The 25,314-nt window shown below is 41.1% G+C and overlaps 1 protein-coding gene across 2 annotated transcripts in view; it reads right to left on the bottom strand.

Moving 5' to 3' along the window:
* The window catches only part of SAMD13 (sterile alpha motif domain containing 13), a 58,039-nt gene that overhangs the window by 15,691 nt on the left and 17,034 nt on the right, over positions 1-25,314 (bottom strand). For both annotated transcript variants that reach the window (XM_080657286.1, XM_080657287.1), the window contains exon 3: positions 4,799-4,910. In XM_080657286.1, coding sequence (XP_080513412.1) covers positions 4,799-4,910 — 112 coding nt within the window. The remainder of the gene's footprint in view (positions 1-4,798; positions 4,911-25,314) is intronic.

Here is a 25,314-nt window from a genome sequence, read left to right as displayed (position 1 = left end):
AGAGTTTCACAGCAGGAGGAAGATTTGGATCACTTCTGGAGAATAATTCAAGGTAGACTCTTTCCCCTACCCAACCGCCCTTCCATGAGAATGAAGGAACTCCAGCTTCTGCACCATGCTTGCAAAACTCCAGTCCCCTGGGAATTCTTTTCTTAGGCTCCTGAATTGGCGGGTTCAACACAGTAGCAAGATGACGCTCCTTTCCCCGCCTTGAAGGACTTCTGAATGAAATGCTTTAGGAGAATCTGTTCCCTTTTGCCTCTAAGTGTCTATAGGGCCAGAGTGATGTCATCCCTGGGAGAGAGAGCCTGCTCCTGAGCCAACCTCAAAGCCGGCCAGCTGAATTTCTGAGGTCTTTTACAGAATCCAGAAGGCCCAAAGAACACCCCTCCTTCAATCTGTGACATATGGCGCTGAGAAAGTCTGAGTAGAAGCTTATTCTGAAAAATGCTTTTGGGCAGCAGGGAATCTGGCCAAGAGACCTTTTTTAGCTTAGTCCTTTTGTTTGTTTTGTTAACCTTTTGCAATATTGTCCAAATTTACTCAACTGCAATGATACAAGTGGACTTTCTACCATTCAAACCAAAATAACTTATGCTCCAGTTGATCAGTCTTCCACTTTCCAACCTGAGCTATTTTCCCCACAATTTTATGACAAAAAAACTTCAAACATAAAGAAAAGTTGCATGTATATTATATTGAACATCCATATTCTCACCACCTAGATTTATAATTAACATTTTCTCTACTTACTACCCATCTACTCATCCCTCTCTCCAACTCTCAATCCATATTTTGACACATTTCAAAGTAAGTTATATACATCAATAAGTTGTAAACTAAATACTTCAGTTTGTATGCCATTAATTGTTGAATTTTTCAAATAATTCTTTTCCTTCTGAGGTAAAATTTAAGGGTTATATAATGCACAAATCTGAATCATTTGTATATACTTGTGCATATGCAGTGACAATGCATACACCTATAACCTATACTCTTGTCAATATATAGAAACTATCCTGACCCAGAAAGTTCTCTCATGCTCCATCCATCCTTCTCCTCTCCCACCTATCCAGAGGTAACCACAGTTCTGATTTTTTTCTACCACTGACCCATTTTCCCCGTTTCAACCTTTATCTAAATGGAACTGCTATGGCCTGAATATTTGTCCCCCCACCCCTCCAATTCATATGTTAAAACATAATCCCCATGGGGTAGTAGGGATATTAGTAATGATATCAATAGGTGGGGCCTTTGAGAGGTGACAGGTCATGAGGGCAGAGTCCTCATGAATGAGATTACTGTCCTTATAAAGGAGGTCCCAGAGAGCTCTCACTCCATCCTCCCTGTGAGAACATAGCAATGCTCACTGTCAGGAAGTGAGCATTCACCAGACACAAAATCTGCAGCCGCCTTAATCTTGCACTTTCCAGCCTCCAGAACTGAGAGAAATAAATTTTTGTTGTTTATAAGCCACCCCATTTATTGTATTTTTGTTATAGCAGCACAGACAGACTGAGACAGGAACCATTCAGTATGAACTCTTTTGTGTAAGGCTTCTCTCACTCAGCATAATCTTTTGAGACTCACCCAAATTTATATTCATCAGTAGTTCATTCCTTTGATTACTGAGTAATATGCCATTGTACGCCATTGTATGACTATAGAGTTTGTATATGCATTATCTTATTAATGGCACTTCAGTTTCCAGTTTTAGACTATTATAAATAAATCTACTAAGAACAATTTTGTACAGATCTTTTGTGGACATATGTTTTCATATCTTTCTGGTAAATAGGAATGAAACTGCTGGGTCATGGCATAGATGTATGAGTGTTTATGTTACACTCCCATCAACAGTGTAACAGAGTGTGGTTGCTCCACATCCTCACCAACATTTGGGTTTATCTATCTTTCTAATTTTAGTTATTCTGGTGGGTGTGAAGTGACTCAACCTGCTATTTTGGCAAATGTTCCGAATTTTTAAAAAAAATAGGGATTAGGTTAAAAGAAATACTGGTTGAAGAAAATCTAGAGGTTGGCATATATGATATTAAAAAAGTTCAACTATCCAAACCCATCTTGAGAGAATAAGAAAGGGCTAAAAGGATCTGGAAGAAGCAGCCAGACACACTCTTCAGTTCATAATATTCTCAATTATATTATAACTAGAGGCCCAGTGCACAAAATTCGTGCACAGGAGGGGGGGTGTCCCTCAGCCCAGCCTGCACCCTCTCCAATCTGGGACCCCTTGGGGGATGTCCAGCTGCTGGTTTAGGCCCGATACTACAGGGATCAGCAGTCAGACATCCCTCTCACAATCCAGGACTGCTAGCTCCTAACTGCTCGCCTGCCTGCCTGCCTGCCTGATTGCCCCTAACTGCTTCTGTCAGCCTATCACCCCCTAACCACTCCCCTGCCAGCCTGACTGACGCCTAATTGCTCCCCTGCCAGCATGATTGTCCCCAACTGCCCTCCCCTGCTGGCCCGATCGCCCCCAACTGCCTTCCCCTGTGGAGCTGAGGGGACTGGGGGACTTAGGCTGGATGAGGCTGGGTGCTGCGGGGACTGGGTGAGGCAGCTGAGGGGACTGGGGGACTCTGGCTGGATGAGGCAGGGCTGAGGGGACTGGGGGACTCTGGCTGGATGAGGCGGAGCTGAGGGGACTGGGGGACTGAGGCGGGGCTGAGGAGAGTGGGGGACTGAGGCTGGATGAGGCAGGGCTGAGGGGACTGGGGGACTGAGGCTGGATGAGGTGGGGTTGAGGGCACTGGGGGACTGAGGCTGGATGAGGTGGGGTTGAGGGCACTGGGGGACTGAGGCTGGATGAGGCAGGGCTGAGGGGACTGGGGGACTGAGGCTGGATGAGGCAGGGCTGAGGGGACTGGGGGACTGAGGCTGGATGAGGTGGGGTTGAGGGCACTGGGGGACTGAGGCTGGATGAGGCAGGGCTGAGGGGACTGGGGGACTGAGGCTGGATGAGGGAGGGCTGAGGGGACTGGGGGACTGAGGCTGGATGAGGCAGGGCTGAGGGGACTGGGGGACTGAGGCTGGATGAGGTGGGGTTGAGGGCACTGGGGGACTGAGGCTGGATGAGGGAGGGCTGAGGGGACTGGGGGACTGAGGCTGGATGAGGCAGGGCTGAGGGGACTGGGGGACTGAGGCTGGATGAGGTGGGGTTGAGGGCACTGGGGGACTGAGGCTGGATGAGGCAGGGCTGAGGGGACTGGGGGACTGAGGCTGGATGAGGGAGGGCTGAGGGGACTGGGGGACTGAGGCTGGATGAGGCAGGGCTGAGGGGACTGGGGGACTGAGGCTGGATGAGGTGGGGTTGAGGGGACTGGGGGACTGAGGCTGGATGAGGCAGGGCTGAGGGGACTGGGGGACTGAGGCTGGATGAGGGAGGGCTGAGGGGACTAGGGGACTGAGGCTGGATGAGGCAGGGCTGAGGGGACTGAGGCTGGATGAGGCAGGGCTGAGGGGACTGAGGCTGGATGAGGCAGGGCTGAGGGGACTGAGGCTGGATGAGGCAGGGCTGAGGAGACTGGGCACTGCCATCTTGTGGCTGTGGGTGCTGCCATCTTGTGAGGACATGACAGTCAATTAGCATATTCCCTCTTTATTGGCTGTGGGCCCTGTCATCTTTGTGAGGGTGTGATGGTCAATTAGCATATTCCCTCTTTATAAGATTTAATGCTGGGAAAATGGCAGCCTTTATTGATAGGGAGGTAGCTGGCCTGGTGTGGACCACAACCTGCTTCCCCAATTTGCTTCCTCTTAGCAAAGCCCCTCGAGCACTATTCCTACAGATCTGAAAAATAGGGCCAGGGATCACCCAGACCAGTGGTTGGCAAACTCATTAGTCAAAAGAGCCAAATATCAACAGTACAATGATTGAAATTTCTTTTGAGAGCCAAATTTTTTAAACTTAAACTTCTTCTAACACCACTTCTTCAAAATAGGCTCACCCAGGCCATGGTATTTTGTGGAAGAGCCACACTCAAGGGGCCAAAGAGCCACATGTGGCTCGCGAGCCGCAGTTTGCTGACCACTGACCCAGACCATCAGGAGGGACCTCTGCTTCTCTCTCTCTCTCTCCCCAATACCAACCCTAGACCTAAGGGAAGGGAATTAACATTTGTGGGCATCGACACCATTAGGGCCTATCCTAGGCACTGTGCATCCATTGTCCTTGAATCCTCATACCACCCTCCACCAAGTGAGGCATTGATAGCTTCATGATGTAGATGTGAAGCCAAGACTCAGAGATGTAGTAACCTGCCCGGGTTACACAGTGTGAGAAGAACCAGGATTTAACTAAATCCTGTGCTCTTTCCACTCTACTTTGCTAAGCACTGGAAAGCAAATTGGAGGGGGTTATTAAGATCATTTGGTGCAAAGGCCAGCAGTAGATGGGGCTGCATGTCTCTTTGTCAGATTTGTCTCTCCTTTTTCATTCTTTTCTGTTTTCTGCTTTCTAGTGTGTTTGTGTTGGAGATAGGGCTGTTGCATCTTTCAGAATATGCAGATGTAAATGAGCTTTAGCCCTCCTCTCTGTAGCTGTTTACTGTCTCCGGGCCTCGGTATTCCTCTTGCACTTTTAGCTTGTCATTTTTTTCTTCCCTTTCCCACATTCCTGAGGTTGTTAAGGCCTGATATGATTAGGACTTGGTATGGAATACATGCAGAGAGCCTCACGGATCCCTCAGTACTCTCTGGTCCTCTTCCTCCTCACTTACTTCGGCTTCTGTGGGAAGAGAGGTAATTGTGTCCATCATGTGTTTCTCTAGACAGTTACCTGTTCTTGAAAAGCATTAGCTTGCTCCTCAAATCCCGCTGTCCGGAAGTAATTGACGACATCCACCACGGCCCAGTCTGCAGGATCAGGTGGTCTCCCGTTCTCCAGGGAACTGCAAAACACAAATCCAGACTGCTGTCAGGGCAGAACGCACCAGCGTGGAGCCAGGCTCAGGACTCGGTCTCCCAATGGCAGGCCCGGCCAGCTCTTCCCTGGAGGCCCAGATCCCAATTCACCTCCCTCAGGACCACAGTCATGCTTGTGTTTCTTGGGTTCAGAAGATCATTCCTCTCACTGGCTTGGTCACTGCCTTCCTAATACACCATTAGACTTCCAATATAAAGCATTTCCTCATGTACTGTTTTTTAATCCAGAGCTATTAAGAGTGGTCCAGTGATTCTGGCAGCCCACAGTCTGAGTCAAGAACACCAGACCCTTTATAAAACAGCACTAATGTACTTGTCTTTTTCCATCTCCTACCACCCTCTTCATCTCTCTTCCCATGCATCCTCTTTGCCACTACGAAACTGCAGGGCTAATGTCATTCACCAGTCTGCCATGCCCTTTTACAGCTCTGGGACGTTACACATGCTGTTCCAGCCACTTAAATGCCCCTCCCCATTTGTTCCTACCTGGCAAAACCCACCATTCTTTCCTAGTTCATCCCACTTCAAATGCCTCCTCCTCTGTGAGGCCTTTTCTTATTCTACCAGGGGATTGTTTTAGCTATGACCTCCTCTGCATTCAAGAACTCTGTTCAAACTCCCTTGGTATCACTTCCCATGCTGGAGTATACTCTCTGCTTATCCAACAGTCTCCCACCAGAGCGAGAGATGTGGGCTAGAGATACACATTTGGACCTAGACCATTTCTAAAATATATATTTTTTATTGATTTCAGAGAGAGGAAGGGAGAGGGAGAGAGAGAGAAACATCAATGATGACAGAATCATGGATCAGTTGCCTCCTGCATGCCCCCTACTGGGAACTGAGCCCACAACCCAGGCATGTGCCCTGACCAGGAATTGAACCATGACCTCTTGGTTTATAGGTCGATGCTCAACCACTGACCTACACTGGCTGGGCTGGACTGGATTTAGAGAGGAGGGACTGGAGAAGTGGAATAGAGAAAGAATGGCAGGAACCTGCAGTTACTGTGACTCTGCCTCACATCTCTTTGGGGAGTATTTGTCTGATATTGCTACACCTCATCCAAGATGATTGTTCCAAAGTAAGCATCCAATCACACTGTTCCTGCTTAAAATCCTCCAAAGACTTCCCACTGCCTTTAAGATAAATTTCAAATAGATTAATTTGGCTTAGGATAGCCTTCAGTACAGAGCTCCTGCTGGCTCTCCAGCTAGGAACACAATGGTGAGTAAACAGACATGGTGCTTGCTCTGTGGGCCTTCAGTCCTGTGGAGAAGACACTGATCATTAACCATACAATTAAATGTGGAGCTGTACATTGTGGTCAGTTTAAGGGGTCAGGGACGCTTTTCTGTGGAAGATTCTTTTGAGGTATGGTCTAGAAAGAAGCCAGAAGTTAACTAGATGAAAAAGTCAGGAAAAAAATTATTCCAGGCTCTTTGAGAGGAAGATACACTACAAGGGAGCTATGTAGGTCCTGGAGGCCACATTAAGGATTCTGGATATTTGTGCACCAGCAATGGGGACTTGTTAAACGGGCTTATGCAAAGGATGTGACCTGGTAAGATTCACATTTTAAAGAGCAATGGAGAGGAGCCAGAAGGAAAGACGGGGTGCCAGTGAGAGGTCTACTGGAGTCACCTGAACAAGAGATCATGGTGACCATCCAGTAGTGGCTATGGAAAAGGAGAAGTGTGCAGATTTAAGATATATTTAACCAATAAAATCAGCATGACTTGGTGGTGGACTAGACATTGAGAATGAAGGAAATGTAACTGGATGAATAGTTAATTCACTTAGATAACACCCTCAGAGTTAGTTGGATGCACTGAATTTAGGGTACTGTCTATATTCAAGTAGAGATTTAATGTGGAACATGAGTGTGGAGCTCAAAGCAGATGAGTGGGCTAGAGGTACACATTTGCGAGGCAGAAGCATTTAGATCAGTGGTTCTCAACCTTTCTAATGCCGCGACCCTTTAATACAGTTCCTCATGTTGTAGTGACCCCCAACCATAAAATTATTTTCGTTGCTACTTCATAACTGTAATTTTTCTACTGTAATGAATCGTAATGTAAATATCTGTGTTTTCCGATGGTCTTAGGCAACCCTGCTAGCGGTTCTCAACCTGTGGGTCGTGACTGTAGAGCCTAAGACCATTGGAAAACACAGATATTTACATTACGATTCATTAACAGTAGCAAAATTACAGTTATGAAGTAGCAACGAAAGTAGTTTTATGGTTCGGGTCACCACAACATGAGGAACCGTATTAAAGGGTCGCGGCATTAGAAAGGTTGAGAACCAGTGATTTAGATGGTAACTGAAACCTTGTAGAGGATAAGAAAACGGGACCTGGAACTAAACCTGGGGACGTTCAACATTTAGTGAAAGTTGAGAAGATTTATGTTACTTTTAATGGAAATCAAACATCCAAACTTCCAAAAGTTCAGGGTCTAGCTGTACCTCTACTTCTCTCCAAGCACAATGTTTTCCTCATGGTAGGAACTTAAAATATTTGATGAAAAAAACAAACTTCTGTCCTGGCTAAAGAAAAGGGAGTCACTAATAATGGCACTTGTGATCAATGATTTATCACCACAGCACTTAATTTTAAACCGTTTAGAGTGAATGCTTACTAGTTAGAAGTATTTTCCATTTGGGGCTTAGGGACTGTGAATCCATAAACAATGCATGCCCATGCACACACACACTTGTGGATATGCATGCTCACACATGTACACACACACATACACACACACATCTTTTCTACCATTGAAGAGGCAATCTACATAGGGGAAAAACTGCTTTACACCATAACACTGTCAAACATTAATTATGTATTTTAATATCAAAGCTACATAGGTTTTAAAAACATTATACAAGTGCTGGGATTTTCTACCATTAACATAGCAACATGAGCGAACACTGGGGACTCTCTTTGAGGAACCATTTTCCTTCTCTTGCTTAAGGCAGGCTTGAAGAATGTTTGGAAAGGAGTTCATTGTTCTAACAAACCTTTTAAGTCTTCTAATCAGCTCACTTCTAGCAGTGAGCACAGAGTCCCATCGGATACACTTTTAAGTGCCCCAGAAAACATCTGAATTCACTCTCTCTGTGGATGGTTTCAATTAACTATAAAGAATAGTTATCTAATTACAATAACAAAGTCTGCTACATTCTAATTTTAGGGTGGGAGGCTTTCCTGATTCTTATTCTGCTGGGATATGACATCATCTCATCCATAATTCTGAAATATTCTTGAGTACTAGCAATGCAGCAGAGAATAAGAACTTGGCAAAACTGTTGGCAGTGTATCATGAAGAACAGGAGCAGTAGGAACTGGGTGCTCTCTCATTCTTAGGGTGGGGGGTTCCATGCAGAAGAAAGGAGTTAGAAACCAATCAATGCTTTTAATAAGTAATCCACCTAAATTTAAGCCTGATAGCTCCCTGCCCCCCCACCCCCAAATAACTTAGAAGAGAAATCACCATGTTGGACTATTCACATCCTGAAGGGAGAAGCCTGTCTATCTTCATCTCTGTAGCTCTCAGCACCTAGCACAGGTCTCATGGTGCATAATCAATACACAGCAAAGATCTGTTACGTTAACAGACTACCAACCAAAGAGCACTTAAGAGTCTAAAATACGCTTTTCATTCATTACTTATTATCAGTGTGCCAGCTACTTGTGAACTGGCTACTGCATCCTGTTTTGAGGAAACTAAGGCTCAGAAAGGTTAAGACACTTACCCCAAATCACAGAGTAGACAGAGCCAAGATTGGATTCCATATATGCTTGCCTCCAAATCTATGCTTTTCTATTCTTCTTACTCACTGATACAACAAATATTTACTAAAAGTCGTCTCAGTACTGTGCTGGATGCAGGGCTACAGAGATAGGAATGCATAGGCAGGCCCTCCCCAGAAGCTGGCAATCTGGGGAGAGGAAGCAGGCATGTGAACAGTGAACTCTAAGTCATTCTAGCACTGAGGGTGAGCAGGTGCTATTGAGGACGCATGCACTGGAGGGCCCATATAGGTTTTTCCAACCAGGACACTTGAAGATTTTCAAAGGCTATTTTGAAAGGTACCTATTGCTCCAAACACATCCTAAATTAGGCTCTGAGAGGGAAGGCTTGCACAGGTAGATACATGCAGGCACACATGGTGACTCTGCAAGCATGTCAAACTCGGGGCCAGCGGGCCACATGCTGCGTTTATTTAAATGAGGCATGTGGCCCACTGGCGGCAAGTTTGACATGCTTGTGAGCATGCTGAATGATTTCACTGGGCCCTTCCAGTGGTTTCAGTAACAGTTTTAAGGAGAAAACTGGAGATGATCCCAGGTAACATGATGGCTGGGCTTGGCGAGACCAGAGTGCCCAGGCTGGGTAAAATAATGAGAACACTGCAGAGAACAGATTTAAGTGTCATTTTTCCCCACTGGGAAAGCTGCACTTCTCCTCAAGGACTGCTGTTTGTGGCCAAACTGGGACACTTTGTTTCCTTTTAAATGGGCTATTCTCTCCAAATCTTTTCTTATAACTTGTGCATATCAAATTCCAGAAGGAATTTAATGGTGCTGTTTAAAACTTAACCCCCCAAATGGTGCTAATTTTGCACTGATGAAATGAGATGGCAGATATAAAAGTACTATTATAATTTAATATTTATTATTCACTAGCATCATAGCAAAATGTTTCTTAGAATACAATGCATTAAGGTGATCAATTCATAAATACTTTCCAGGCATTTTACCTTATTATAAAAAATTAGCAAAAAATGTGTGCAAAATTTGTCTACAATTCTATCACTTAATCAAATCAATGTATCCTTTTAGCCCACTCACCTTTTGGTCTCTGTGGATGTGGTTAGGTACATCATGGATTGATAAAAAATTATATCATGTGTGAATAAGTCACACTGGGAAATGATTATCCCTTAATTAAACAATCACCTCACATTTAAAGAGAGCTTGAGAGACATCATCATGGGAACAGAAATGCAATAAATAACAAATTTGGCAGATATATGCAGATTGGGATCTTATAATGAGTGTTTTCATGTTCGCACATTATAATTTTAAGTGCTGGTAGCAATAGTCTCAGTTTCCTCTTTATTTATTAGTGAAGGCATGTGGAAAATAGTTGAAACTCTTTCTCTGAATCTAGTATGTGTATATTTTGCTGTAGTTAACGGTATTATAGAGTTTGAGGGTTGCTTAGAACAAGAGAAAACTGGATAAATACAATCCATATGTGATTCAAACTCCCATTATACTCAGTAATTGCATTTGCGCTTTAAAGTTCAGAGCAAAAGTTACTTTAGACACTGGTTAATATATTATGGTGATACATTTATCACGTTACTCTTCTCATAAAGCTAATTCTCAATGTTACTTAAATTTTCACTCAGAAATGCACTCTAATTTTGTACTGCCTTGACCTTTATAACTTACTTTCAAAGTTAAATTAGCCTACTCTTTGCCTGTCTTAAAACAACCTTTGGCTAAAAGCAATATAATTCTGATTGTAATAAATTAATATTGATCTCTTTGCCTATGACATATCTCAAAACGTAGCAACTAAATGAGCTTTAGCTTTATCTCCTTTCCTTTCTCCCTCTCCCTTCATCCTAACAAGCAGGGATCTGGCTACGGCTACAAGGTAGGCAGGCCCCAAAAGAGAATGATTCAAAGGTTCTTGACAGGCCATTTTTTAATTTTTAAATATTCAGATAAATAAACATTGACTGCATTTAGCTGCAGCATACCCAAGCAATGAAAACATTGAAAAAGCAATTCTTCAAGCCTTCTGTATATTTCAGATTCTTTAGCTTGGTATTCAGGGATTTGATTCAGACATAACTTTCCAGGCTTATTTCCCATCCCAATTATGTCCCAAAATCCAACTGAGCAAAATCCTGGACTTTGCCATGGCCACGGCTTTGGTCATGCCACTCAAAGCTCTGTTCGTTCAACTTCCAGGGATTAGCACCTTACTTGTTTTTAGAAGGTACTGGTTCGCCCAGCCTGAGTGGCTCAGTGGTTGAGTGTAGACCTATGAACCAGTCATGGCACATACTTTGGTTGCAGGCTCGGTTCCCCAGGATGGGGGCGTGCAGGAGGCAGCCAATCAATGGTTCTCTCTCATCATCGATGTTTTTATTTCTCTCTTCCTCTCTGAAATCAATAAAAACGTATTTTTTTAAAAAAGGTACTGGTTCAATGTCCCCATAGAAATATTCCCAGTCAATCTTGTATTCCAATTACTCATTACTTTTAACCTGCCTATTCACGATAAGTCTCGATAAGTCTCAGAAACATTCCAGCAAAGAGGAAAGTCTCAGGTCAGCTGCGTGATAAAGAGGATCATGTATGTGTATTCCCTGCCTTATTCCAAAAAGTGGTTAAGAGGAAGGTAGAGGAAGGAGGTCACAGAAGTAGAAGTCATCATGGCAATGTGAGTCAGGCCATGTTCGGTGTGGGGATGAGAGGCTTTGGAGGCCTGGATCCACAGCAACACTAGTAACAGGTCCCAAGGACAGAGGGGTGACTTCCTGCATCATTTCTTTCCACTAAAATAAGTCTCTTCCCTCAGGCTGATGGCTTTCCTCTGAAGTGGCATAACACACTGTCTTTGGATATGTCTGCTGGGAATGTCACTTTTCCCCACTGGGAAAGCCGCACTTCTCCTCAAGGACTGCTGGGGATACCCCACCCCATCTTTCTAAAAAGAAAGGGTCCTACAACTGCCTCTTTTCCCACCTGTTCTTAACTTTCTAGTGCAAATGAAGACCTCTGAACTTGTGTAAATAAGGACACTCCTCTCAAGAGGACTCAATGAACTTTCGGTTTTTATTCACTATCAGATACAATTTATGCCAAGATTCTTGCTAAACACAAACATATGAACGTTTCACATCCCAAGCATTAAAACTAAACACAATTATATAAAGACTAGAGGCCCAGTGCATGAAATTCGTGCACGGGTAGGGTCCCTAGGCCTGGCTGGCAATCAGAGCTGATCTATGGGGCAACCAGTGGGGCGATCGGGAGTCCCCTGCCCGCTGGCACCCACCTTGGCTGGCCTGGGGCCTGAGGGCTGGAGGCAGCTTCTGCATTGAGCATCTGCCCCCTGGTGGTCAGTACGCATCATAGCTACTGGTCGTTCTGCTGGTCGGTCTATTTGCATATTAGGCTTTTATTATATAGGATTGCCCGAAGAACTTCCCCTCCCTGCTCTGAGGCACAGCACAGTGACACCATCCCAGAGGACTTAGGTGTGGCTTCATTGCTTAGACAAACTCAGTTTTCTTTCTGTAAGGATAGCAATAGCACACCAGAAACTATGTAGAAAATAGCAACCCTTCAAGGCTACTATTGTATAAAAGATAAATGATGCAGGTTTGTGAATTCTGTTGGCTTTGATGGAAGCTCCTGTTATTTTCATAGTTAAAATATGACATTATGCTTAGCTGACTGTAGTTTTATGCATTTTACACTTTTGAAATGTACACTTCATTAAGGCAGTTATTTGCAATGGACATACTGGTATAAATCAAAACAGTAAACACAATTCTTAACCCAAGTTATAATTTGATTTAGGGAATAATCAAACATTTATCATAAGAAATATGATAAGACTGAATGTGCACTCCCTTCTCCAATCCCTATGTTGAAGCCCTAACCATCAATGTGATTATATTTGGAGATAGGGCTGTTAGGAGATGGGGCAATTAAGGTTAAATGAGGACATAAGTAAGGGTGGGGTCCTAATTCAGTAGGTTTGGTGGTCATGTAAGAGCCACGTGCACGCACTGAGGAAAGTCGGTGTGAGGACATAGTGAGAAGGTGGCCATCTGCAAGCCAGGAGGAGCACTCTCTCCAGAAGGTGAATCAGCCAGCATCTAGATCTGAACCTTGCCAGCCTCCAGAACCCTGAGAAATAAATTTCTGTTGTTTAGGCCACCCATTCTATGGTATTTTGACAGAACAAGCTGACTTATACACCATATATCCGAATGAACTGCCAGCCATAAAATATTAAGGAATAAATTTTAGCTTCACTAAGAAAAATAAAACTGTACCAGTTAAAGTATCACTGTTAACTCCATATATATCTGTGTTCAAGAAATATAGCACTCTAACTTGTCCCACCAAACATATTTGCAGAAGGGTTACATCAGATCCTCATTGGAAAGGTCATTTTTCAGGTTTAAATTAGTGGTTCATCTCCCCTCCCCTCCCCTCCCCTCCCCGCCCCTTCTCTCTCTCTCTCTCTCTCATCCCTCCCTTCCTCCCATCTGTTAAGAAATATTTGGTATTTAGTCACTTCAAATGTCTTAGGAGTTTTATTTTGTTTTTCTCTGGAAAGAACAGCATCCCAGGAACCATCACTCACTGCATTCAGGTAGAGCCGGGCAGGCAGTGTAGTTGTGGGGTCTGGGAAAGGTAGATAGAACAGATGAGAGGGGTAGGATTAGGAGACTGTATCCCAGAACTACCTAGCAAACTAGGTACCATGCCTCATTGCTTTCAAAGAACATACATCTAAGGACTGCTGATTATGTATGTGATGCCAAAAAAGGACAGGATTAAGAGTAAATGAATCAAAGGTAAAGCCAGTGATCAGACACAAAAGTACTTCTATCAGTTTCCTCTTCCTCTTTCCTTAAGGAGCCAGGCAAGGCTTCCAGGCAAATTACCAAATATCCCGTGAGGTTATTTATTCAATCCTAGAGCAATTGCTTGCCACACAAATGGAGAGCTGACTGATGTGTAGATTTCTGTACATGTGAACATTGTTAGATTGTAATGAAGTAATAGTAAACATTGTCATTGTTATATGAAAAGTCTCTTGATGATAATTCTACATTGAAATCAGAGTTTTGGAATTTTAGCATACCAATAATAAATTCTAACTTGACCCTAATATTTTACTCCTACCATCATCTCCTAATCCTCTAAATTCACGCAAAAATGGTAATTCATTTAACTTAATGCTTAGCTTAATAAACGGTGTTGGAAAAACTGGGCAACCACATGAAAAATAATGAAACTGGACCATTACCTTATACCATTCATGAAAATTAACTCAAAATTGATAAAAAATTTGAACATAAGACCTGAAACTATAAAACTCCTTGAAGAAAACATAAGCAATAAGCTAGTTGACGTTGATCTTGGTGATGATATTTTGGATCTGACTCCAAAAGCAAAGGCAACAAAAACAAAAATAAACAAGTAGGACTACATCCTATATCAAACCAAAAAGCTTCAGCAAAGCAAAGGAAACCATCAACAAAATGAAAAGTCAACCTACCACATGAAAAGAAAATTTGCAAACCACATATCTGATAAGGGGTTAATATCCAAACTATAGAAAGAACTCATAAACTCATTAGCAAATGAAAAAAACCCAATCAAACAATCCAGTTTAAAAATGGGCAGAGAATGTGAACAGGCACTTTCCTAAGACACACAGATGGCCAACATGTGTATGAAAAGGTGCTCAACATCACTAATCATTAGGAAAATGCAAAACTAAACTGCAAAGAGATAGCACCTCACACCTATTAAAATGTCTATCATAAAAAAGAAGAGAAATAACAAGTGTTGGTGGGAACGTGAAGAAAAGAGCACTGTTGGTAGGAATGTACATTGGTGCAGCCACTATGAAAAACAGAAGGGAGGTTTCTAAAAAATTAAGAACTACCATGTGATCCAGCAATTCTACTCTGGGTATTTATTTATCTGAAGGAAACAAAAGCACTTGATAAGATATATGTATGACAACAGCAAAAGAAACCATCAACAAAACAACAAGAAAGCCCACTACATGGGAGAACATAATTGCCAATGTTATCACCGATAAGGTTTTAATCTCCAACATTTACAGGGAACTTATACAATTTAAAAAAAGGAAGATAAACAATCCAATCAAAAAATGGGCAACGGACCTAAACAGAAACTTTTCGAAAGAAGACAGAAGGAAGGCCAAGAGACATATGAAAACATGCTCAAAGTCACTAATCATCCGAGAGATGCAAATCAAAACGACAATGAGGTACCCTCTCACACCTGTCAGAATGACTATCATCAACAAATCAATAAACGACAAGTGTTGGCGAGGATGCAGGAATGCAGACTGGTGCAGCCACTGTGGAAGACAGTATGGAGTTTCCTCAAAAAACTAAAAATGGAACTCCCATTTGACCCAGTGATCCCACTTCTAGGAATATATCCCAAGAAACTAGAAACACCAATCAGAAAGGATATATGCACCCCTATGTTCATAGCAGCACAATTTACCATAGCTAAGATTTGGAAACAGCCTAAGTGCCCATCAGCAGATGAGTGGATTAAAAAACTGTGGTACATCTACACAATGGAATACTATGCTGTGCTAAAAAAAGAAGGAATTCCTACCATTTGCAACAACATAGATGGAACTGGAGAGCATTATGCTAGGTGAAATAAGTCAGTCAGAGAAAGTTAAGTATCACATGATCTCACTCATCTATGGGAAATAATGAACAACATAAACTGATGAACAAAAACAGATCCAGAGACAGGGAAGCATCAATCAGACTGTCAAACCTCAGAGGGAAGGTAGGGGAGGGTGGGGGTAAGGGGGAGAGATCAACCAAAGGACTTGTATGCATGCATATAAGCCTAACCAGTGGACACAGACAACAGTGGGGTGAGGGCATGAGGAGGGGGGGGCGCTGTTGGGAAGGTAAAGGGGGGATGAGGACAAATATGTAATACCTTAATCAATAAAGAAATTAAAATGCAAAAAAAATAATAAAATAAAAAATAAAGTACCCCTCAGTTTTCTCATAGGTAATATGGGATTAATAATACATATCTTATATGGTTGTTGAAATAAATAAATTGTATAATTGATGGGAAAAAAGATATATGTATGACAATGTTCAATGCAGCATTATTTACAATAGCCAAGACGTGGAAGCAACTTAAGTGTCCACCAATGGATAAATTGATAAAGAAAATGTGGTATATACACAATGAAATGCTATTAGCCATAAAAAAGGAAATTTTGCCATTTGCTACAACAATGCTTTGAGAGTATTTTGCTAAGTCAAATAAGTCAGGGAAAGACAAAGCCAGTATGACCTCACTTATATGTGGAATATGAAAGTTAAATATTTCAAGAAAATTGAAAAATCCCAACTCAGAACCGATTGGTGGTTGGCAGAGGTGGAAGGAAGAGGGTGAGAGAAATGGGTGAAGGTGATCAAAAGGTACAAACTTCCAGTTATAAAATAAATGTCATGGGAATGTAATGTACAGCATGATGATATAGCTAATATAAAGTACAGCATAAATAATATACAGCATGATGATACAGCTGGTATAATGTACAACATAAATAATATGCAGCATGCTGATGATATAGCTAGTATAGTGGGGCCTGGGTTCTTGAACTTAATTCGTTCCGGAAGACTGTTCAGAAGTGATTTGTTAAAAAATGGAATCTTTTTTTCCCATTAGAAATCATGTAAATTGAATTAATCCATTCCAGACCTCCAAATGAGTCCCTGTTTTAACCTTTTTATATACAGTACCTGTCTAAGCTCTATCATTATTCTCACAACTTTCCTTTTCACTTTGCTGCTATCACTAACCTTCTTAGGACCAATGGTGACTTACTGTACATCCTATATAATGAAGCCTAATATGCTAAGTGTCCGGTTGTCCGTTCAACCAAAGTGTAATATGCTAATGATATGCTAAGACTGCTTAACTGCTTGCTATGATGAGCAGTGACCACCAGGGGGCATACAGTTGACCAGTCGCTATGATGTGCACTGACCACCAGGGGGCAGACGCTCCAACCAATAGGTTAGCTTACTGCTGGGGTCCGGCTGATTGGGACTGAATGAGACCAGCTGGACATACCCTGGAGCCTTCCCATGGTCCCTTCCCGGCTGGCCAACCTCCCACATCCCTCCCTGGCCCTGATCGTGCACCAGTGGGGTCCCTCGGCCTGGCCTGTGCCCTCTTGCAATCTGGGACCCCTCAGGGGATGTTGGAAAGCCGGTTTTGGCCTGATCCCACAGGCAGGCCAACCCTACTGGTGCATGAATTCGTGCACCAGGCCTCTAGTATTTAATAATAAGCAGCAACAAAAGCAAAAGAACATGAAAATGTTCACAGCACAATTTCCTGAGCTGTTTACAACATGAGGTTTAGCAGTAAACTAACTCATACTCATGCATTCTCTCCTTTGTCATCAGAGAGATGCGTGACTGATCATACAGGTTGTCAGCATGAAAGGATTGTCAGGTCGAGAACTGAAGTTTTGTTAGACAGCTGAGACATTTTTCCATCAAGAACCAAATTGTTTGAGGTGGGAGACATTCGAGAACCGATGTTTGTCTGTAATACTATATTATATGTTTGAAAGTGGCTGAGGAAAAAAAAACTGTTACTCTGTATGGTGACAGATCATGGTAAACATTTCACAATATATACAAATAATGAATCATTATGTTGTACATCTGAAACAAATAACGTTATATGTCAATTATATCTCAATTTTTTAAAAAAGCTAATAGCGTAATATTAAAGCAAGTTTAAAACATTACAACATTCATTACTAAAACAAGTTATCACTTTACTAATTATAAAAGAAATGTTAGTTCTAAAATTTTAAAAAAATATTTTATAATGGAACAACACGCTGAGCACAAAGACAGAGTAAGATAGTGAGATACATGTGTAACAAAAGGCATGACATTAATAAAAAATAGATTCTTTTGAAAGTCCTTGCTAAACTGTTGCTGTGAACTTTCTATTGTGGTAGAGCTTCTCCACTGAGGGGTAAGGGACTTGGTGGTGGGGAGAAAAACCGCTTCCTGTTGAAAAGGGAAGAAGGAAAAAAAGACCAACTGATGAAAAAGAGAGTAAGATTAAGTGAATGTAAAAAACTGATACTGAATACTTATGATTTATACAGATATAAATATACATGTAAAATACCTAGAATTGTTTAAAAAATTTAGTGAAAATTCTAACATGGATCTAAGCATGGCCAAACATAGATCAATAAGAGTGTCAAGTACCAATGTTTATGATTAATTCAAAATCTGTTCATCTGAAATCCACCAAAAAACACTATAATTCCATTTGTTCAATAAAAGCTTATGTATGTGTCCTTTGAACATATGTGTGTTTTTTCAATGGACCACATATGTGTGTATATTCTTGAATACATGTGAATATATGTGTTGTACACTGTTGTGTGACTATCTATCATAATAATAAAAGGCCAAGAGGCGTCACGAACAAAATGACCAAATGACCGGATCTGGTGGGTGGTGGTGGTGGCCAGAGCGAAGCAGCCCCAGTCCCGGGTGCCTGGCAGCAGCGGCCAGAGCGAAGCAGCTCAGGTCCTGAGTGCCAGAGGGAAGCTCGGGTCCTGGGTGCCGTCAGGGGAGGGCAGTTGGGGGCAACCAGACCTGCAGGGAAGAGCAGTTGGGGGGACCAGGCCTGCAGGGGAGGGCAGTTAGTGGCAACCAGGCCAGCAGGAGAGGGCAGTTGGGGGTGACCAGGCCAGCAGGGGACAGCAGTTGGGGGGACCAGGCCTGCAGGGGAGGGCAGTTAGGGGCAACCAGGCCAGCAGGGAAGGGCAGTTGGGGTGACCAGGCCAGCAGGGGAGGGCAGTTGAGGGTGACCAGGCCTGCAGGGCAGGGCAGTTGAGGGCGATTGGGCCGGCAGAGGAGGGCAGTTGGGGGTGATTGGGCTGGGAGGGGAGGGCAGTTGGGGGCAACCAGACCGGCAGGGGATTGGTTAGGGGGAGATCAGGCAGGCAGGCAGGTGAGCGGTTAGGAGCCAGCAGTCCCAGATTGTGAGAGGGATGTCCGACTGCCAGTAGTCAGACATCCCCCAAGGGTCCCAGATTGGAGAGGGTGCAGGCAGGGCTGAGGGACAACCCCTGTGCACAAATTTCGTGCACCAGGCCTCTAGCATATATATAAAAGCCTAAGCAACCATTATGACCGAACGACCAGAACAACCAGAATGACCTGTCGACCAGTCGCTATGACACACACTGACCACCAGGGGGCAGACGCTCAATGCAGGAGCTGCCCCCTGGTGGTCTGTGCGCTCCCACAGCCAACCTTCCGAGGCCCCTCCCCCCAGCCGGCCAACCTCCCGTGGCCCCTCCACCCGGCTGGCCGGCCCCCTGATAGGTCTTGATCACCAGCCAGGCCGAGGGACCCCACCCGTGCACGAATTCATGCACCAGATCTCTAGTATGTATATATGTAGATAGATAGGTACAAGAGTATTCGTACAGTAACTGTAGAAGAATATATTCCTAACTATTAAGATGACTCCCTCTTAGTCAGTTATTTTTAAATTTAATAAACACTCATGAACCCACCAGGCAAAATGAAAGCTAGAATCCTGACAATAACTAACCGAACCCCACTCCTCTGACCCAAAATTATCCTCATCCTTAATCTTATACTCATTTAACCCTCCTCTTGATGTACATGTGCAAGGTTCTCTTGGCTACATACCTGTGCAATGTGGTAGCAACTAATCACATGTGGCTATTAAACATTCAAAATTTGACTGAGGAACTGAATTTTTAATTTTATTTAATTTGAATTAGTTTCAATTTAAGAAATTGAACTGGTATAAAATATGTTTCTGTTAAAAGCAACTTCATTGTTTTGGTGTGACATTTCACTTTAAATGTTGCATCACTTAGGATACTACTGTTAAATTGAAGTTCTCCTATCAGATGCCTGTGTCCTCTCTAGTATTACACATATATACATGGCCGACTAGTTGGTGTCAACAGATTGATTCATTTTAAGTGATTTTTCCTATGTACTCATGTAATGTTATAATGTGTTTGATGCAAACAGCACAAGTTATAAGGATCTCTGTATGTTGTAATTGGAAATTAAGTTGACATTCTTCCTGTTTTAAATATAATGTTTTTTAGTTAAAATAAATTTAAACAAATTTTAATATTTTTAAAAAGAGGTATACTCCTGATGCAGAATCAAAAGGAGATGCACTAGAAATTAGCACTAGCACTAACTATAGAGAGAAGAGTGAGTGAAAGCATATTGAAAATTTCATGATGAATAGCAATTGCAATTTGTTGGAGTAGAACAAAAGGACAAAAGCTTTTGTTTTATAAAAAGTGGTAAAGAAAAAAATGGAAAATATTAAGAGACATTTTCATATTTGTCTGCTTTAGTCTTCCTATGTGTCAATGGAGTTAATTTCACAGTCTGCCCTATATGTAGGGTGTGGTTGGATAGCTGAATCTTGAAATTAGATTGCTTTGATCTGAATCCTATGTCTAACAAGTTATTAGCTTTTTGGGCAGCTCATCCAACCCCTCTAAGCCTCAATTTTATCACCTGTAAGATGGCTTAATAGGATAATGAGAACCTCATGGGTTATTGTAAACATTCACTGAAGTAATATATGCAAAGCACATTACACAGTGCTAGGTAAATTGTAGATATCAAAAAAGTTAATTATAAATAACTGATTATGATACTGAATATGATTCAGGGTTGCTGTTCAGAAAATTCTGATCTTTGTGTTCTGCTAACTGCAAATGTTTTATTATTATTGCATTTTTAAATTATGAGGTGATTTACGAGGGAAAAACATGGTATCTGTGCAGAGGAGTGAAGCTTACAAATCTAGAGTAAGAAAAAAAACCAGTTTAATTTTTTTGAACCTCTTCAATAACTGTCTCTTGTGTGGGTAATGTAATTACCAGTGGAAAAATGAATAAAAACTCAAACTCAATAAATTATATTTTCATTGAAATAAAAAAGAGACATTTTCAGCATATATAGTGAATTTGGTAACTTTTTTTCTCAACAATCAAAAAGGAACTGATGAAGTCAAGTCACTTGAAATAAAAATGTAATGCCCCACAAAACATTCTGAAGTGGTTTTTAAAGAATCCAAGCTTACAAATTTGTCCAGCTATGAACAGCTTGGTTTCTGGCACAAAAATGAAAATAGTTTTTGACAGACAAGTGGTTACATTCAGATATGTTACAATATTATGAGGAAAGACTAAAAAGGCACTTCACAAAAAATGTTCTTTCATCAAACCACAAAAAAAAAAACTGTGTGAAGAATATAAGATTTACTTAACATTATCTAATATAATTGATTCAAAATTTGAAAAACACAATTCCTTTTCTTTAGCTTTAGATGAATAGTACAGCATAAAAGACACTGCCCAAATAACTTGGAGTGTGCTTTGTCTCAAAAGATTCCCAAATTTATGAAGAAATTATGTCAATTTATGGCCTGAAAAATCAAACTCATAGTTTAAATATTTTCAAATCTTTTACATCTGTCTAAGAAGAACTTCATTATTGGCAAAAATTAAATTCTATCCCAATGGATGAAACTTCAGCCACATTAGGTAAAAAATAAAATCTGGATTTAACGTAATTTTAAAACAAGCGACTTACGTTTTTCTTATTGCTTCATTCTACTGTATGATATTCACGTTCAATTTTCAAAAACAGACATGTGAATTGTCATAGATACTATTGTTAAATAAGTCAGTGTATATTTGCCAATGCTATGGATGAATGCCAGATAATGTAACTCTTAAAAGAAATAGAACACAATAAATTTAATAGTCGTGTTCTTTGTCAGTGATTGTGGGACAAGTTATGGAAGAATTTTGCAAAGATCCATTGTACCGTTAAGTCCAATTCAAGACTTTATTAAAACAAAAGAAATACTTGCCAAATATTCAATAATTAAATACAAAAATGCCAGAATAATTTATATTTTCTCATTGATATTAGACAACGTGCAAATGATCTAACTTGAAGCTAATTTGTGACCTATTACACAGGCACAAAATTTTGTATGGAAATGGATACTTCACAGAATACAACAAAAAATAATTTCACACATTTTTCTAACATAAATCAATTTTTTAAAAATTAAAGAATGATTTGTTGATATTGACAAATTTATAGTTACTTATATTTTTGAAATACCCCTTTAATTCTATAACAATATATATTTTTAAAATATATTTTTATTAATTTTACAGAGAGGAAGGGAGAGGGTTAGAGTTAGAAACATTGATGAGACAGAAACATCAATCAGCTGCCTCCTGCATGTTCCCTACTGGGGAATCGAGCCCACAACCAAGGTACATGCCCTTGACCAGAATAGAACCCAGGACCATTCATTGCATGGCCCTCTATCCAATGAGCCAAACAAGTTAGGACCTATGATAATAATATTAACATATGAATCAGTATATTTAACTTGGATAGGAGTAGTTTTAAAACTGATAATGCTTTTGCTTCAAAGTCAAATCAGATCTTCTATAAAAGAAGAAACAGTTGTGTCAATGTGTATGCATATATTAAAAGAAAATAACTTTTTGGTACTTGATTCCTTTATTGGAACTTTTAAGTATGCTTGGAATTATTGGGGTATGTGATTCTACTTTTTCAATTAATTTTATTAAGTCTGATACAGATCAAAAACTGATAATAAAATATTTATAATCAAATTGAGAAATACTGTAAGTATAAAATATACAATGGATTTAGAAAATATATTACAGAAATGTAAACTATTTTATTAATACTAGAGGCCTGATGCATGAAATTCGTGCAAGGGGCTCGGTCCTCACAGCCCCGGCTTCATCCGGAAGGTCATCCGGATGGTTGTTCTGCTGTTTGGTCTAATTAGCACATTAGCTCTTTATTATATAGGATACTGTGTTGGTTACATGTTAAAATAACATTTTGGATATTTTGAGTCAAATGTAAAATATATTCATTTCATTTGTTTAAATATGACCACTAGATAATTTTAAATTACATATGTGGCTCACATGTTATTTCTATTTATCAGCACTAGTATGTATCCAGAAATAGAATGGTTGAGTTATAAAATATTTGATTTTTCAATACTTGAAGATAATATGAAATTGTTTTCCAAAGTTGCTGTACCAGTTTAAACTCTCATCACCACTATATCCTATAAATCCACATCCCAATGATTGGTATAGTCAGATACTCAAATTTTTGCCAAGTGAGTGGGCATATTACTATAATACTGATATTTTCTTGGTCAATAAAGATATTGAACAACTCCTTATATGTTAATTAGTCATGTTATTTCCCCTTCTGTGGAATGTTTGCTCATATTTTGGTAACTTTTCTTTTTCTGAAAAATCATTTATTATTTTTTAATTACAGTTGACAATATCTTATTAGTTTCAGATGTACACCCCAGTGATTAGACATTATATAAATCACTAAGTGATCTAGTACCCATTAGACACCATACATAGCTACTAGGATATTGACTATATTCCCTTTGCTGTACTATACTATATCCCCATGACTATTCTGTCACAACCAGTTTGTACTTCTTAATCCCTTCACCTTTTTCATCCAATCCTCCAACTCCCTTCCATCTGCCAACCATCAACATGTTCTCTGTATCTATGAATCTGTTTCTGTTCTATTTCTTTGTTTTGTTTTTTAGACTCAATTGTTGATAGATATGTATTTATTGCCATCTTATGGTTCATATTTTTTCCTTCTTCTCCTTCTTCTTCTTCAAGAAGATCATTTAACACTTCATGTAATACTTTTTTGGTGGTGGTAAATTCCTTTAGCTTTTTACATGTCCTTCCGTTCCAAATGATAGCTTTGCTGGATAGATTAATCTTGGTTTTATGTCCTTGATTTTCATCACTTTGAGTACTTTTTCCCAGTCCCTTCTGTCCTGCAAAGTTTCTGTTGAGAAATCAGCTGATAGTCTTATGGGAGCTCCCTTGTGGGTAACTACTTTTCCCTTGCTGCTTTTACTTTTCTCTCTTTGTCTTTAACCTTTGGAATTTTTATTATATGTTTTGATATGGGACTCTTTGGGTTCATCTTGTTTTGAATTCTGCACTTCCTGGACTTATATGTCTATTTCCTTCACCAAGTTAGGTAAATTTTGTCATTATTTTTCAAATAGGTTTTCAATCTCTTGCTCTCCCTCTTCTCTTTCTGGCAACTCTATGATGTGAATGTTGGTATGCTTGAAGTTGTCCCAGAGGCTCCTTACACTATTCTAATGTTTTTAGGTTCTTTTTGCTCTTCTGATTGGGTGTTTTTTTTGCTTCCTTATATTCGAAATTTCTCATTTGATTCTCAGCTTCATCTATTCTACTATTGATTCCCTGTAAATTATTCTTCATTTGAGTTAGTGTATTCTTCATTTCTGACTTTTTAAAATGGTTTTCATGTCTCTTTTATGCTGTTGAGGTTCTCACTAAGTTCATTGAGCATCCTTATAACCAGTGTTTTAAACTCAGCATTTAGTAGATTGCTTATCTCCATTTTGTTTAGTTCTTTTCTGGAGTTTTTTTCTGTTCTTTCATTTGGTACATGTTTCTTTGTCTTCTCATTTTGGCAGCCTCCTTGTGTTTGTTTCTATGTATTAAGTAAACCTGCTATATCTACCAGGCTTGGTAGAGTGCCATTATATAGAATTTGTTCTGTAGGATCCAGTGGCACAGACTCCCCAATCACCCAAATTGGGTACTTGAGGTGTGCTCCCCCATACCGATGTGAGCTGTACAGCCTCCTATTGTAGCTGAGCCTGGATTGCTATTGGCACATCAATGGGAGAGATAAACTCCAGGCCAATTGGCTGCAAGGATGACTGCGACCACCAACCACGGTGATGAATCAGCTATACAAGGGCCCCATCACAGAACAGGACTTACTTCAGCCAGGTTCTGGTTCTGATTTAATCTTCCCCTTGAGTGTGTCCCTGGGGAGGTGGTTTGGTAGTGCTAAAATATGGTCAGAAGCTGTTCACTGGTATGCTGACTCTGGGGCCGCCCTGGAGGTTCAAGTCAAGGACAGCTACCACCTATGTTCTGTCCAGGGCATCCCAGCATGAGCTACAAAGTGATCTACAAATGGCTGCTATTTGTGCTGGGCCTGGAGGTGCTGAGACTAGGCCAAGCTCAAACCACAGGCAGCTGTTGCTAGTGCCAGCCTTGGCCCACTTAGCAAGAGATATGGGGCACTCTGAGGCCAGACGCTGCTTGTTTGAGAGATTTTAGGGAAGTCTGAAGTGTGAGCCAAGACAGGCCATTCCTATGGTAAAGCCACTGGAAACAGCTTGAGTGGGTGGGTGGGCCTGCAAGTATGGTGGGGTCTAACTGTGATAGCCGTGTTGATGGAGACTCAGATATGGCGCCTGTCTGCCAGCTCTGAGGGGAGGACTCATCAAATGAATAATGACCTCTGCCAGTACTTCTGTCTGGGAGAAAGCTGCCTCACTCATAACTC

Source organism: Plecotus auritus (assembly GCF_963455305.1).
Source record: "Plecotus auritus genome assembly, chromosome: 2".
Lineage (NCBI taxonomy): Eukaryota > Metazoa > Chordata > Mammalia > Chiroptera > Vespertilionidae > Plecotus > Plecotus auritus.
Note: the sequence above shows the minus strand (reverse complement) of the source record. Positions and strands in the feature narration are given on the sequence as shown.